Genomic DNA, 16,536 nt, shown 5'->3' on the forward strand with positions numbered 1-16,536 from the left:
AATACATTTGTTTGACCTGGCTCTCATTATTAAACACCTTATAATTAAACTAAGGAATTTACTCCCAAGGAAAAGTGAGAAAAAATATTTTGACTTAAAACATGCATAGTACATGAATGGGCACAATATAAAGACAGGACAAAAAATATTTAGTATCATGTTACGGTATGGTTAAAAAAACAACAACACCCCTACAACTTTTTGGCTATTCTTATGTGAACCATCTAATCACTACATTGGAAAGAATTCAGAAAACAGAAATGAAAGGAAAGAGAGGTTACTTACCTGTACAGTAACTTGACTTATTCTAGCTGTTTGGTCCCTATGGGTGCACTTCCGTAGGATGTACGCAGGCGCATGCACTCTCTATTGAGCTAGTGAATAGCAGTGTCTGCGACTGTACAGAACAGCACTTTGTGCTCCCATGTAAAAGCATACAGGCAGACTCCCAAGCAGTATCTCAATATGAAGGCAGGTACTGAGGAGGCAGATCCAAGACACTTTGGAGGACTGTGTCAGGCTCTGGACTCAGGTATGACAATGTAATATTTGGTGAAGGTGTGAACTGAGGATGAGCTTGCAGCCCTGTAGATTTCTGGTATCAGGCCATCTTTAAGGAAGGCTAAACAAGTAGACTGAGCCCTAGTGGCTTGGGCTGTCACTCTATGAGGAGGGATGTATCCCAGCTACTTCATAGCATGTCAAGATACAACCAAAAATCCACTTTGAAAGTCTGAGTGGAAATTGGCTGACACTTCCCCCTTTTGGCAAAGGATACAAAGAATCTGGGAGAGGCCCTAAAGGTCTCTGTCCTGTAAAAGTCGAAGACTAGGGTCAGAAGAGTAGCTTCCTCTCTCAAGGCATGAGGATTTAAAATACTGGCAAACAAATTCCTTGATCAATGTGAAATTCTGAAAAGACTTTAGCGAGGACATGGACGCAATGTGACCCTGTCACAGCAGAAAGGTCTGATGGGTCTGCAATTATTCTCCTAAATTCTCCCTTTCTTTTGGCTGAGGTTATGGCTATCAGAAAGGAGTGTTCAGGGAGAGAGAACAGGTATTGGTTCAAACAGGGGTTTTCTTAAGGCGTTGAGAATCAGATTAAGGTTCTAAGGGAAGCAGGGTTCTGGACAGAGGGAAATCAATTATGTAAGCCCTTAACGACTTGGACCATGTATGGTGGGAAAAGACTGAAACCCCTTCTATAGGTGACTGGAAGGCTGTGATAGCAGCCAGATTACTCTGGCTGAGCTCATTGACAGACTTTGTGCCATTAAGTCCATTAGTACTCCAGAATCTTTGAGAATGGAGCTTCTGAGGTTTGCAAAGAGCGGGGAGAGCACCAGCAACTGAAATGTTTCCACTTCTGCAGATAAGTTTTGTGAGTTGTAGTTTTCTGCTTGTCAAAAGGACTGACCGAACAATTTAACTCTATGCCCGAGAATCACTGAGGAGCTAAGCCATTAGTTTCAGAGATGAAAAGTTGGGATGGATCCCTGAGTGGAAGGCAGAGAGGCATAACCACAGGGAGATGAAGTAAATCCGAATACCATACTTGTTTCAACCAGGAGGTTGCTATCAGCCCTCGCTCCTTCAAGGTAGCACCCTGGAACCTCCATATTCACTACTGTGTTATGATTTTGGTATGTTTTGTACAATGCATGTCCTGTGAGGTGGTATTAAAAAAGTCTTGATCTGTTGAGCCTTATTACCATGTTGAATTATGTGTGTTACCATTGTATCTGAAGTTATGAAGTTTTGTTATGTGTGTGTTACTGAAATATACTGTGAGGTTAGGAGATGCCCACAGCCAGCCTTTCAGTTACAACAAAGGAGCACCTTGTAAGACAGACTTACACCAGAACCAGCCACACACATGATGATGGCCCATCAAGAAGAATCCGCTCACCCAGAAACTTCTTAGAGAGGGCACATACACACGGGGGACTACCTGACCCCCACGTCACCATTTGGCCTCTCTCCTCCCCCATCTCAACACCTGGAAAATCATTTGGAAGACAAAAACTTTGAATTAAGGAGATTGGTCCCAGGCTCAGAAGGAAATGCAGCTTACATATTAAGAACTGTGAGCATCCTATAACACAGGGGTGGGCAAACTTTTTGGCCCGAGGGCCACATCGCAGTTGCGCAACTATGTGGAGAAGGCTGTGCCTCCCCAAACAGCCTGGCCCCGGTCCCCTATCCGCCCCCTCCCACTTCCGGCCCCCTGATTGCCCCCCTCAGAATCCCCAACCCATCCCCCACCCTACTCCTTGTCCCCTGACCATCCCCGCCTGGGACCCCCGCCCCCATCCAACCTCCCTGCTCCCTGACTGCCCCGACCCCTATCCACACCTCCGCCCCCTGACAGCCCCCCGAGATTCCCACCCCCTATCCAACTGCCCTCTGCTCCCCATGCTGCCCAGTGGGAGTGGCGGGCCAGAGCGCGGCCTGCGCAGCGGCATGGCTGCGGGGGAGCGGGGACAACAGGACAGGGACTAGGCTCCCCAGCCAGGCAGGACGGTCCTGCAGGCCGTAGTTTGCCCACATCTGCTATAACATCTAGTAGGTTGAGAAAGGCTGTTTGATTCATATCTTGCTTAGTTTGTTAAAGTTACAATTTAGACTACGATTTTATTTCCTTATGTAACCAAACTTTGATATTTTTGTCTTCTACTTATGATCACTTAAAATCTATCTTTCTGTATGAATCTGTTTTATATTTTATCTAAAACAGAGAATCTCAGCTCAGGTTAACATGGGCTGTTGAACATCCACCACCCTTTGTTGGAGTGGCAAACTAATTAATGAACTCGCACTATGCAAGGAAGTCTTGAGCAGTATAAGACGGTATATTTCTGGGGTGCCAGGCTGGGGTGATTTGCTGGTGCCTCTCTTTGTATAATTCTTGAGTGGCTTAAACAGCCTTCATACAATTTAGCTGGGTGTGGGGTCTAAACATGGTGATTATCATAGCACCTGGAGGGGTTTGCTGCTTGCCACTGGCATACCATTGTGAGAGACAGCCCCGGCTGAAGAGTTAAGGGGGCACAGCAATCCCACAGTGTCAGTTTGTACCCTTGGGATCCCGTCACAGTGTACAGCAAGACGTGGGGCCAAGGTACTAGCAGGGCATCTCCCAAAGAGCTATGGCTGTATCGTCTGTTGGAGCAGAAAAGGCAACATTTCGCAATGGGTGGGACTGCAAAGAGGTCCACCTTCAGGAGGCCCCAGATTTGGCAGATGCTGTGGAAGAAGGAGCTGTTGAGCTCCCACATAGGGTCCCGATATAAATTCTTGCTCAGAGAGTTTGCAGCTGTGTTCTAAAGGTCCAACTGGTAAACTTCAGAGAGTTCTATGTGACGGGAGATGCACCAGTTCCACAGTCTTAGCAATTCTCTGTACAAGGACAGGGCTCTTCCTCATCCTTGTTTGTTTGTGTAGTACATAGCTACCCTGTTGTCCAACATTACCCTTACAGAGTGTGCTGTAAAGGAATTGCTGTCAAACACAGCAGATTGTCCTTAGCTCCAGGATACTGATGTGGAGTGATATCTCTTGGAGCCATTTGCCCTCTTGTGCTGTGGCCCTTTGTAGATGTGCACCACAGCCCAGGAGAGAGACATCTGGTGTGAGGATTTTCAAAGGTGGCAGACATGAGAATGGGGTTCCCACACAGACCTTCAGTGGGTCTTTTCACCACCTGAGAGAGGAGTCTACTACTTGTGGGGGCACTGTGATTCATTTGGAAAGACCATCTGTTTAGGGTGTACATATCAGGCTTGACTAAGGACTGACATCTGAGGTGCTGTCTCGCACACAGCATAACAAACATGGATGCAGACAAGTGGCGTAGGAGTTGTAGGCAGGCCCTTCCTATTGTTTGGAGGCTGTGTTGTAGAGTAGAGATCAGGCAGGACATTGTGGAAAATCTTTCCTTGAGCAGGTACACCCTGACAGTTAGGGAGTCTAGTGTGGCTTCAGTGAAGTCTATCCACTGGACTGGTGTTAACGGAATTCTTTAGATTGATATGAAGGCCCAGGGACTGAAATAGGGCAAGGATCTTGGTTGTTGCTGATTGGGTTTCTTGGGCATAGTGGCCCCTGAGAAGCCAGTTGTCCCGATATAGAAAGACTGTGATGCCCCACTGACACAGGTGGATGGATTCCGCTAGATGGTTCATTGAGTTCTGGAGGGCCCTAAAGTTGTCTGTATGGGAAGGCTGTTGTGGCATTACCAGGTCTGGGAAGGAGAAGGATTTGGTCAAAAGGGGAGAGCCTTCTTCATTCAGTGGGTCTCACTCCTCCTGGGTCTCCTTGGGTATGAAGGAGCACATGGTACCAGTGGGCGAGTCTATAGTGCCTGTGACTTGCAGTACCATCAAGTACTCTTGCTGGTATTTCCTCCAAGGTGCTACCCTATAAAATTGGTTGCTGTAATGTGACAAGGTGGTCGAGTAAGCCCAATGGGAAGGGTCCCCAAGGGTATTCATGCCCAAAGGATCTAGGACCTATGCTGAGCTCTGGAAAGTCCTTCTCAGGGTATGTTCCTAGAGAAGTGTGGTGGAACAGTGTCAAAAGAGCCCTGCATGGAAATCTCAGAGTCTGAAGATGTGTCATCCCGAGATAAAGGGGAGGGGGGGAAGAGGGCTTGAAGCATCAGTGCTGGAGGCAGTGGATCAGATCCTGTTCTGATGCAAAAGGGTTCAATCTCCAGCTGTCAAAGAGGTACCAGGGAAGTGGCTCCTTAAGAGGGGGGACTTAAGTTCCCCCAAGATGAGGAGATCCTCAGGGGAAAGGAATCTGGAGGACTATAACAGGCAGGAGGAGCCTGAGGCAGTACCAGAGCCGAGAATGGGGACTGATGCAGGGCTAAAGATGCTGCATACAGTACCAGAGAGGCTGATGAGATGGTGTCTCTGTGCTTGCAGTGCTGATGTTCCAAAGAGGATGGTACCAGGGAGAGAGCTAGGTGCCAGTCTGGCTGGTCTCTGTGGCTCTGAGATGACGAAAGTACCAGAGCCCTTGAGGTGGTCTTGAAATCCCTGGTTTTAGATTCATAGGTTCTAAGGCCACAAGGGATGATTCTGATCTCCTCAATAGCACAGGCCATAAAACTTCCCCAGAATAATTCCTAAAGCATATCTCTTAGTAAAACACCCAATCTTGATGTGTCTGTGTGCTTAGAGGCATCAGATGTTACCCAGTAGGGGCTTTTCAGTGCTGTTTACCTGAAGGTCTCTGCAATCGGGGCTTCTTGGGCAGTACCAGGGCTTCAGTACCCATGTCAGCCAGAGCCTTGGCAGTACCCATTTTGAGAGACAAGGTCTCCTGAGAGTCAGCTCTATAAGGTGACATACCCCTCATTTGAGCTTCAGAAGTCACTGCAGTTGCCAGAGAGGTTGAGGCCAATGTGCCCGGTGGGAGGGAGGAATGGACCCTATTGAAGCTATGGAGCGTCCCATTAAGAAGAGCTTCAGTCTAGCCTCTCTATCTTTGCAGTGTTTCTCTGAGACACTGGAGATAGAGTACATATTGCTATGGGAAAAAGACTTGTGGAAGGAAGCACAAATGTGCTATAACTAAGAAAAATGTAACTAGGAAAATAAAAACTAAAATAAAATAAACAAGGGAAGTACACAAGAAAGGTGGGAGGTAGCTGAAAGCAACAGACACCACAATTACTCAATCTCAAGCCACAGACAGTTGAGAAGAAACTGGAATAGCGACTGATCTACGCCTCCTTATATGCCCTTGCATGGGAGCATGAGGCTGTGCTCTGCCCAGGCATGGACCTGCAGACATGGCTATTTACAGTCTCTGGCTGAGAGCGCATGGGCATGCACACATCCTATGGTGGACCACCCATAGGGACATAAAGAACTAACTGAAACGTCCTAGGGGGAAAAATGACATTTTCTCCCCTCCTCTGACCAATCAAGGATTGTTCTCAGTTGTACATTTACTGTCCAATTGTGTTTTAAGTGTCCCAAGGGATGGTGCCTCTATGACTTCGTTTGAAAGACTGTTCCACAGCCTGACATCCTACCATCAGAAAGTTTTCCCTGATATTTAGCCTAATTTCTCCCCGCTCCTAAATTCACTCATTACTCCTAGTCATACCCCCTTGTATGACCCTAAACCATTCCTGTCTCCCTTTTGGGGGATTACACCCATAAAATACTTGTCGCCCGTTATCCTTCTTCCCCCATAGACACACCTTAGGTTTAATTTGCATAAGCAATGACTATTTAACTTCAACTTTTATTTTAAGTAATCTGTCCCGGCCCTTCATTTTTTCTGAATTTCCATTGTCTGGGTGTCCAGAAGTCAATGCAATATTCCAGGTAGACCCACCAGACCCACTGTGACATACTGAACCTCAAAGTAGCACCCTGTAACCCCCATATTCATCACTGGTATAGGGTTATGATATTTCATACAAGTCATGACTCGCAAGGTATCATGAAAGGTCATGGTTTGCTGAAACTCACTGTTCTGTCAAAATATGTATACTGTTAGTGTGTATGAAGTTATAAGATTTTGCTATATGGTTGTTACTGAAATATGTTGAGAGTTTGGGAGTTGCCTCTGCTAGTTCTCCAGTTCAACAAAGGAGATAATCCACATCCAATCGTAAACAAGAGATCTACAATTTAATAAGACACAGTTGCACAAGCATCACACAATGAGGACTGCTCAACTCTGACTCAGCAATGCCCACCAGGACATGTCTGGGCCAGTATTTTTCTAGGCACATAGACTGAGGATATAAAATAAGAGAGAGTAGCACCATGAGACCACCTCTCTCCTTCCCTACCTATGCTGTGAAGACAAAGACTGAACTGCAGAGACTAGTCCCAGGCTGAGAAGGAAATTCAGCCTGTATATTAAGAACTGTAACCTGCCTACAAATCCAGTGGGATGAGAAAAGCTGTTTGATTCAAATCTTGCTTAATCTAATAGAGTTTAGGATTTAAATGCAGTTTTACTTTTATTTCTTAGGTAACTATCTCTGACCTTTATACCTACCACTTATACTATCTTCTGTAGTTAATACACTTATTTTAATGTTTTATCCTTACTAGTGAGTTGATCTAAAGTGCTTGGAGACTCTGCTCAAATTACAAAGGTTGATGTATGTCCACTTTCCTTTGATGAAATGGTGAGCTAATTAATGAGCTTGCACTGTTCAAGAGAAGGTCTTGAGTAGTGTAAGATGGTATACTTCTGGCGTGTAAGGCTGGGGTGATTTGCTGGTGCCTCTCTCTGTATAATTCATGAGTGACTTAGAGAGACTTCATGCAATTTAGCTGGGTGTGGCTCTCCACATGGTGATGGCTGAATGACAACAACACCTGGAGGGGTTTGCGGCTTGTCACTGGCAAAGCATTGTGGGAAACAGCCCAGGCTGGAGAGTTAAGGGGGCACAGCAGTCCCACAGTTCCAACTTGTACCTTGGGGATCTTGTCACACCCATGTAGAGAAGAAAGAAATTTACTTGTTGCAACTGAGAGGTACAATTGCAGGGAGAGTTCTGCTCAGCTCCTGCAGTGCTGGGCAGATAGAATCTTCAGAGAATTTTGCCACCAAACTATCAAATGTCTACTGAGTATGTGCAGACAGATTTTTTGAAGACTTACAAACTGGAACAAAGTTGCATGCTTTTTCCACAAGAATAGCAAAAAGTATATCCCTTCCAAGTTTCAAGGTCTTGCTCTAAAACATGTCAAGACTAGAGCTTCTCAGTTAAATTATTAAGGTTTTTTTCATTTTGTTTTTTAACATAGGCAAAAATGCATTTTCCCTTCATTTTGTTCTTGGAAACAGGTGAACTATTTTTACTGAAGTTTTCCAAAAAAAATTCATCTAGACACAGAAATTGGCATGGAAAAATCTCAGCTAGAACAGTTAAAGTTTGGCAAAAGTTATAACCAACTGAAACAGGGTCTCTTGTGGAATGCATCAGGCATCCTTAAGTACAGACAAAGATTCTAGCTCTGTCTATAATATACATCTAAAGAACATAAACTGTAGAATTCTGTGCCACAAAATAATGAGGCCAAAAATTTGACAGTACTCAGAAGGGATTAGAAATGTACATAATAAATGTACATAATGTTACCCCAATATTTGGGGTCTTGCAGATTGTTTAAGTTGGGAGGAAAATTGATTATAGTTATTTCTTTGAGGCAATCTTGTTTATTTACACAGAACATCCACAACGTTCTGTTTCCCCAAATAAAGAATCAAGCAAAAGGAGGCACTTTCTTTGCTCACAGTTCTCAGCCTCTAGCCAGCATTCTGCCCAAAAAATTCTTGTGGCTTTTTCTCAGGGCCATTTTACCAGTGCTTTTCTTGCTGTCTCTTTGGCTTTTTCTGGTCCTGCCTGCCTGCCTTTTGGCTGCTTCTCACTGTTACAGACACCCTTCCCCATCCAGCTAGTTTTTGCAATCTACCCTTAGCCAAACCCCTCCACCCACATAGTTCTGCTTCTGACTGGCCTTGCATGTGTCCTTTGTTTAAGGCAGTGACCCACTGTCTCATACTCGTATGCCTTACTCCATAAAGGACCGTAGTGGCTCTTACATTTTCTCTGAATAAAGGGAGGCTAGCACATCCTCTAACATAACTATAATGTCCCTGGTTTTATTAGTTAAGTTAAAACTTTGAGATATAAACCCTCATGTTTCAGTACCATATGTCTGAGTTAGGAAGAAACTTTCCCTACAGTGAGGTTGTTCCACGACTTCTCTACTGGAGGGTTTCTTGCACCTTCCCTCTAAAGCATCTGGTACTGGAGACTCTTGGAGGCAGGATAATGGACTAGCTATACCTTGGGCTGATTTGGTGTGGACATTCCTATTTTCCTAATCATGTCCCTTCAGCCACTAATTTTAGAATTAATCAGAAATACAATCCAGTTTTACAAGATAATTATTTGAAGTATGTAAACATCAAGGACGGAGAACATCAGAGTATATTGGGGATCTATGAGTAATACCCGAGGAAGATATTCCAAGTCTCAAACAATGGGAAACCTGAAAAGCAGTAATGCTGAAAGAAAACAAGATGGGAGCCAATCAGCTCTAGGGAACAACAAATGAGACATTTGTTTGGAATGTGATACAGCTGCAAAAAAGGACTAATGCAGTTTTAGACTGCATACACAAAGGCATCATGTGTCAGAGCTAGAAAGGAATAGTGCTCTCTATATAGCTCTGGTGCAACTACACCTGGAATAACATGGGAATTTTATTAAGAAGTCAAATTGGAATGAATCCCACAAAGAACATATCTAGAAGGCTGAAGGGACTGGTTTATGGACATTCAAAGAGTTTAATAGGTACTGCTTAGCTAAGCAGCAACTAACTATGGTGATGCAACAGCAGAGATATTTGAAGAGAGGACATCAGTGAGGTACATGGGATTATAACCAAGAGCAATATGATTAATAAAATTTAAGTTAAATATGAGGGAAGCTTGCTGACAGATGTACTTGGCTGTGGAACAGTCTTCTCAGTGACAGGGCTTCTAACACACAGAACTTTTACAACTAGATTGGACAAGCACTAGTATGTATGCACCATAAGGAATAATCCTGCACATGCTCTGGGAAATGGACTGGATGAGCTAATACTTATTAGGTATATATGATTTATTAAATTATTCAATCATTCAGTCCACCTTCTGGGAGCCAATATAGAACTCATCCTTAACTAAACCAAAATGTTCCAGGAGACAGGAACAGACAGCAGGAGGCCCCTCTGGACCAAACAGCTAGTGACAGATATAGAAACTGAAAAGAGGTGCAAAACCTCACTTCGTCAGACTCACCTGAGGTGTGTAGGGTCCAGGTGTCATAGGGTCAAGACTTTCCAAATCTGCCTCCTCCAGTGCTGCTTCCTTAGCAGTAGAGATGTCTCTCTCAAGCTGAGTCAAATGCTCATCATACTAAGAAAAAAGAAGTTTGTCAGGGTTGCAGAGAAACAGAAGTTAACTATACAAATACATTGCAACAGACTAGACCACATACCTCAGCCAGCGTCTGGCAACAGATGTTCACAATTTCCTGAGCAGTTTTTGTGTACTGACTATCCGGCCCTGCAATGAGAACCACACCTTCTTATGTTGACTGAGCTCTCCTCAGTGCTGGCACTCTGAACAAGCACTTTATGATTTTTTAACAAAGCCCATGAAATACGTAAACCCCACAACCTGTCTTCTGATTTTTCTGTGACCAGAAACAACCTACAGCACGGCTGGGATTCATGCGGAGTTATGACAAACCCACAGCTCTCTTCAGCTGATACCTTGAAAACTGAGATTTTGGTGAACATTAAAAAAAAATCTCTAGCTGTTATGGTTGCAAAGAAAACCTCAAAATGTGAGCCAAATAACTGATGCAGAGATGTCTACATGAATGTGTGGAGAGCCTGCAAGAAAAGCTCTGAGAAGTGTAAACCATCCCATTAATCTCAGTGAGATAGATGCCCATTAATTACAATCCAAAAGACAACATTGTTAATTATTTCATGCCGCATGTAAGAAAGGAAAGAGAGGGAAGTCTCATTTTGGTGCCACAAGTGAGTAGATACCACATCTTCCCCCCCCCCCCTTGTTCAACGAGGAGCCAGATTCAAAGGAAACTAGCATACCCCCAAGCATATTCAAGTCCCACTGAGGGGAAACCACGCTCAAGAAGTGCAGCAGAGCTAAGAAAGAACACTGTCATATTTTGAACTAAATCTGCTGTGAGCAGCTCTCTTGCAGAATGTATTTTGTGGGCAGAATTTGGAAGAGCGCCACTACTCTCGCCCCACATTTTTACTCCTTTCATACAAAGGCGATAAGAGAATCAAATGGAAAAGATCTGCTACGTCACAGTCTACCACTGCAGTATGTCTTCAAGTGCTTTGCCCAGTCCAATTTTAAGATATCAACTGATGGAGCTGCTACCACTCACTTTCCTTAGAAAGCTATTCCATGGCCCAGTACTTCTCAGAAACTTGAGAGATATTGGATGCAGGAATTTAAAGGAATACTGTCAACACAAAGTTTGTCAATTTAAAACAAAAAGTTACTACTAATTTCAGATCATTCACTTGCCTGAGTTTGAGATTTTTTTTGTGATTTTGAAGTGTTTGGTCTCGCTCATATGAAAGCCCCACAGAAACCATGGAAGCTAACTGGGGAACAATGAGAAGGACATGCACAAAGTCCAGCCAAATGTTTAAAGAAAAGAGAAAATTCCCCCCCCCCCCGCCCCCCGCCATCTTAGATGTTACTTTCACGCTAACAGGTAAAACATTATCCATTAGCAGTGAGATTTTTAAGTTGACAATGTCCTTTTAAGAAGTTACACAGGGTGGCCTTGCAGAAGGTAGAATATACATGTTTTAGAGTAAGGACACTGAGGAAAGCTGATATGGAAGAAACAGGCAAGTCACAGCAGAGGGAGAGAAGACATGAGGACTGGAGGAGTACTGAAAACCCAGAGAGCCATAGGGAGAATCAGTGAAAGGATGAAAAAAGGAGAATATCTGAGGTAAAAGGGAAGTGGAAGAGGGTTAATACAATAGGACAAATGGGGAGATTGGACTGTTTGAACATACTGCAAATGTGTCTTCTCATAGCAGAGAATACTTTGGTCTCAAGAATGACTGTTAGTGTAATCATCCCTGAACATGCCACCGCAGCAGCTGAAAGTCTCATTGTTTCAGCAGACTGCTCCCCTAAAAAACTAACTCGGGTTAATGGGTTTAACAAAAAAGGGAGCCAAATTTGTTGCTGGGTAGATGAGAGATGGTGAAGACTGCAATGTGCTCACCTCACCAAGGGTGCTGAGCCTTGTGATTGGGTGAATCCTGGGGGATGGAAGGCTGACTAAGCCGACTGGATGGGGAATGAGAGTAGGACAGTCTGGCGGCACTCCCCCGACTCCCCCTCCCTGAGGAAAGCATGGGTGACCCCCCAACTGCCCCCTCGCCTGAAGGGAAAGCAGGTGATCCCCAGACTCCCTTCCCCTGGCTGGGGTGTCACCTATATTGCCCTGAAAGGGGTTTGCTGAACTACTCTGGGAGAGAGCAACTCATCTTGGAAACACCGAGGAGACTCCTACACCATGGGGACTTTTTCCACTGAGAGTAACACCTGTTGCTGCCGCAAAGAGGTTGGCTCCCTGGGAGAATCAATACCCTCATCGCTTCGCCACACTCAACCACCTTCAGGCCTGCAACACCTCGTCAAGGTACATGGATTCCTCCACATTACAGAGCCCACTAGTGGATAATAAACTGGACTCATGAATCCATTTAGGTGAGAACAGCAGCCTGTAGGAGCCAGCTACAAAATGCAACATCTGAAGAAGATGCTACATCAGCCTTGCAGTGTTTGGTGAAGATGCATGCAAATTGCCAGGTGCCTGCTCTGCAGATGATCTCAGTTTTTTGGCATACGAGATAGAGACAGATCTTGTTGAGTGAGTTTAAGACTGGAAAACCTCTTTTTTCTAAGCTTCTAGGGTAGTAAATATTGACCAGCTATAGAAATGGTCATCTTGGAGGCTTGAGGCCCTTGTTTTACAAGCATAGGTGACAAAACTGCATAGAATCCAAGCAGAATTTGATAGCTCTTCAGACATTCATATGGTACCATCTAATCTCGAGGATGGAGTTGTTTAGGACAAGCAAAGGCAGAGCAATGCCCTGGCTGAGAATCATAGAAACGTACATCTGGAAAGTACCTTGCGAGTCAGGGCCAAGTATACCTGTCCTAAACCAGCCCTGACAGATGTTTGTTTTTAAAAGATGTTTTGGAAGCCTTTTTTCTAGGAAGAGAGCAAGGAAGAGAGAGAAGAATCTAAGTGGTCATTTGTGACTATATCAAGTCATGTGTCCCCTTGGGCCTCAGGAGTGGCAAGGAGGTGGATGAGGAAGTTGGCTGGGCAGTGGAATCAAGGAAATGGATTCCCTCCCAGCATAAATGTCAACCATTCGTTTTGAAAAATGACGGTATACGTGCCAAAGCAATTCAATTACTGTGTATTGCATTGCCACATCGCAAGTGGCTAAAAAGTCCAATTCTCGAGTGATAGTCCTTGTCAAAGATAATACAGGCATAAGGTGCAGAGCCAGAAGATGAAGCTGGTGCACTACTAGCACTTGAGGCCTGGTGCACTTTTCTTCTTCGTTTTTCCCGCACTCCAACATCTGACTCCCTGGTGCAGTGCAGCCTTCCATTGTAGCCTGTTGCTAGCTGCATCCTCCCAGCTTGTGGGATCAAATGTTGAAAGTGTTCAAAACCGTCTTGCAAACATCCTTGAACTTGAACATAGGTCAGCCTAGTGACCTTGGAGTTCTCCATACAGGAGACCCTTTAGAATGCATCCATCCTCCACCCAATGCAGTTGACCAAGCCAGCAGAGAAGTCTGTGTTTGAGAATAATGATTAGATTTGGTAATTTTGCTTTTTCAAGTACTTCAGTGATGGGAACTCTGGTTTCCCACTTGATATGTAGAATACAGTGAAGACAGTGGGGATGGAAGGTGTTTAGCCTTCTCTCATGCCTGCTGTAGGTGGTCCACGTCTACCCACCATACAGCAGTATGCTCAGAACACATTTGGTAGACTGGTATCTTGGTGTTCAGTGCCAATTTCCTGCTATCACTTGGTCAGTTGGCTAATTGTGGTGGATGCCTTTCCAATGAGAGAAATAAGCTCATCATCCAGAGATAAATTATCTGATACTATTGATCCTATATAGCAGAACTTTCCCAACTTTTAGTGTGCTGCTAGCTGTTAAAACTTCTAGTGCAGTCCACACCTTGTGTCATAATCTTTGTCTTCTTTAGACTGATGATTTGTCCAAATTCATCACAAGCTATTGCAAAACTACTGCAAAGTTGCTGGAGCCCCTCTTCACTGTGTGTGACGAGTACTGTGTCACTGTCAAAAGGAAGTTCTCTTATCAGCAGGTATTTGCTTTTAGACATGCAATGTTGAAAAGTTTTCCATCTCATCTTGTATAGAGATGTACACCCTCGGTGCTGGAGTAGAAAGCATGATTAAGCAGCACGTGGAAGAACATACAAAAGAGCACTGGCGCCAAAATACATCCTTGTTTGACACCAATGTAAATTTCAAAGCTGTCAGATTGATCACCATCATACTCTAGCCTTTGTGCCATCACAGATGGATTGAATCAGACTGAGGAAGATTGGGGGGCAATCAATTCTCTCTAGCAAGTGGAAAAGGCCCTTTCTGCTGACCTCATCAAAAGCCTGTGTAAGATCTGTGAAGGACATGTAAAGGTCTTGCTCTCGACACTTTTCTTTCAGTTGCATTTGTGCAAAAAACAGGCCAATAGATGATCTACCGGCATGGAAGCCACACTTACTCTCTGAATATACACATTCAGCATGAACCTGCAGTCTTTCAAGAATGACCCGTGCAAATGCCTTGCCAACAACATTGAGGAGAAAGATTCTTCTGTAGTTTTTGCAACTGCTCCAATCTCTTTTGTTTTATACAACCTTATGATGTTGGCATCTTTCATGTCCTGTGGTACCCCCTCCTTCCCTCTAGCAGGCAAGCAAAACATTGTGCAGATGTTTAAGCACCCTCTGTCCTCATTGCTTCAATACTTCAGCTGGAATTCCATCTTTTCCTGCAGCCTTTACTAATGTGAGGGAGGCAATTGTTGTTTCAAGCTCATTTACAGATGGTTCTATATTGCGCTCTAATAGTCTGGAGCTTGGGGATCACATTTAGAGCTGCTTGAGAAACAACAGATTCTGTGAATAGAGTCTGAGATAGCATTATACCCAGCATTGCTTCTGTTGATGATGTTTTCATTAGAGTGAGGCAACCTTGGCTGAAGGGTCAACTGCTTTCTTAATTCCTCTTAGAACTCCTTTTTCAAAGGACGTTGGTATCTTTTTGCACAGAACAAGCCAATATGATTGAACACATTGCCTTGCTGTTCGTTGCAATGTGCTCTTTACTCCTGGGGGAATTCTGCACCAACTCGCAATGCAGAATTTTGCAGAAATTAATGTTGTGCGTGCAGAATTTCCTTTCCCACACAGAAACGGGCTGCAGTGCAGAAATTTCTGTAGTGAAAGTTACATTTTGCAGCATACAAGTGCATAGTCTGTGTCACAGTCTACACTCTGAAAACTGTGAATATGGTGAACATCCATATGTCTTCTAAGTAGGTGTTAGTAATGCAGTCTCCTCGGTAGGTGTAAAGCTCCAGTAGTTTTTGCCCATTGTAATTAATTTTTCCCTCTCCATGCTGGCCAATGCATAGGAGCCACATCTCATGATCTGAGAAGATTCTAGCTTTGAAGTGTCCCAGGAGATAGTGTTGCTGCCCAATGGTAGCTTACAGATGATGCTATCAAGTTGCTGACAGAACAAGTCCTTCTCTTTAGAGATGACAGAAAGCATTGGGGCATACATACTAATAATGTTAGCAAACCCACCTATGGTAGATATTCTTAGTGATGTGATACATTCTAATGTTGCAATGAGCTTTTGACTGAAAAACCTCTCGTGTTCACGGTTGTCTCATTTACTTTTTCCATGCCAGAAAAAGGTGTATTGTATCTCATGTAGAGAGTCTGTGTCAGCTACTCTGATTTCAGAGAGAGAGCAGCTACAATGATGTCAAGCTTCTCTGTCAATGAGGGTGGACTTTCTAGGATCACGGACCTCCTCTTCATCATCTGACGTATCAATGCACATTGTCCTCACATTTCAACAAGCAAGTTTGAAGAGGGCAACCAATGTACTCAAACAAGTTTGTATGCTAGCCAGAAAACAAATAAAGAGGCAGAGATTTGCCTTAGGACCAAAGCCCTCCTCTCAGCAGTACTGACTAGGCTCAAATGCTTGGAGACTAAGACATTCTGCAGCCAGCACAGCTGCAGGAGATGCTGGAGGGCAGAGCTTAGTTGCAGTGTCAATTGCATGATGTTTTCTCTGGAGCAGGTTTTGTTCAGTTTTCTCCTCTAGCCTTTGTTCAGTCAAGAACTAGCTGCAAGGCTGTTACCACTTTGTGGATATTATTTTTTATTCCAATGGGTAGCTGACCTACCGCCACACCACTCCAAGGATAATTCTCAGGATAGCTGTAATGAGCAGGCCAGGAGTGGTAACGCAATTGTGCAAGCAGCGTCTCATTCAGAAACAAGAGTGTCTCTGGCTGGACTGAACCCCTGAGGAGCAGACTGAGGCAGCAGTCAGTGGTCACCAGGCTTAGGTGCAGTGTGGCTGGAATCAGGTTGACAGGAACAGAGTGTGGGATGGGGGATTTAATGGCCTGTCAGTCATGAATCAATCACATATCCCACATTCTAGCAGTGCAGTCTGCTGCTCTAGCCACAGCTAAGGTTGCCAACCCTCCCAGTTTCGCCAGAAGTCTCCCTGAATCAGGCTCTATCTCCCGGAGGCTACTGAAGCCAAACAGGGAGATTTTAGGCTGCTAAAAGTCCAGCAGAACAGTAGGACTAAGGCAGGCTCCCGGAAA

The 16,536-nt window shown here is 44.4% G+C and overlaps 1 protein-coding gene across 1 annotated transcript in view; it reads right to left on the reverse strand.

Moving 5' to 3' along the window:
* TAF1 (TATA-box binding protein associated factor 1) overlaps window positions 1–16,536 on the reverse strand; it is a 113,405-nt gene that overhangs the window by 5,418 nt on the left and 91,451 nt on the right. Inside the window, exons 34-35 of the mRNA XM_045030454.1 lie at window positions 10,039–10,106; window positions 9,840–9,956 (exon numbers count right to left, since the gene is read on the reverse strand). Coding sequence (XP_044886389.1) covers window positions 9,840–9,956; window positions 10,039–10,106 — 185 coding nt within the window. The remainder of the gene's footprint in view (window positions 1–9,839; window positions 9,957–10,038; window positions 10,107–16,536) is intronic.

The sequence above is a fragment of the Mauremys mutica genome, chromosome 9, assembly GCF_020497125.1.
Source record: "Mauremys mutica isolate MM-2020 ecotype Southern chromosome 9, ASM2049712v1, whole genome shotgun sequence".
Taxonomy (NCBI): Eukaryota; Metazoa; Chordata; order Testudines; family Geoemydidae; genus Mauremys; species Mauremys mutica.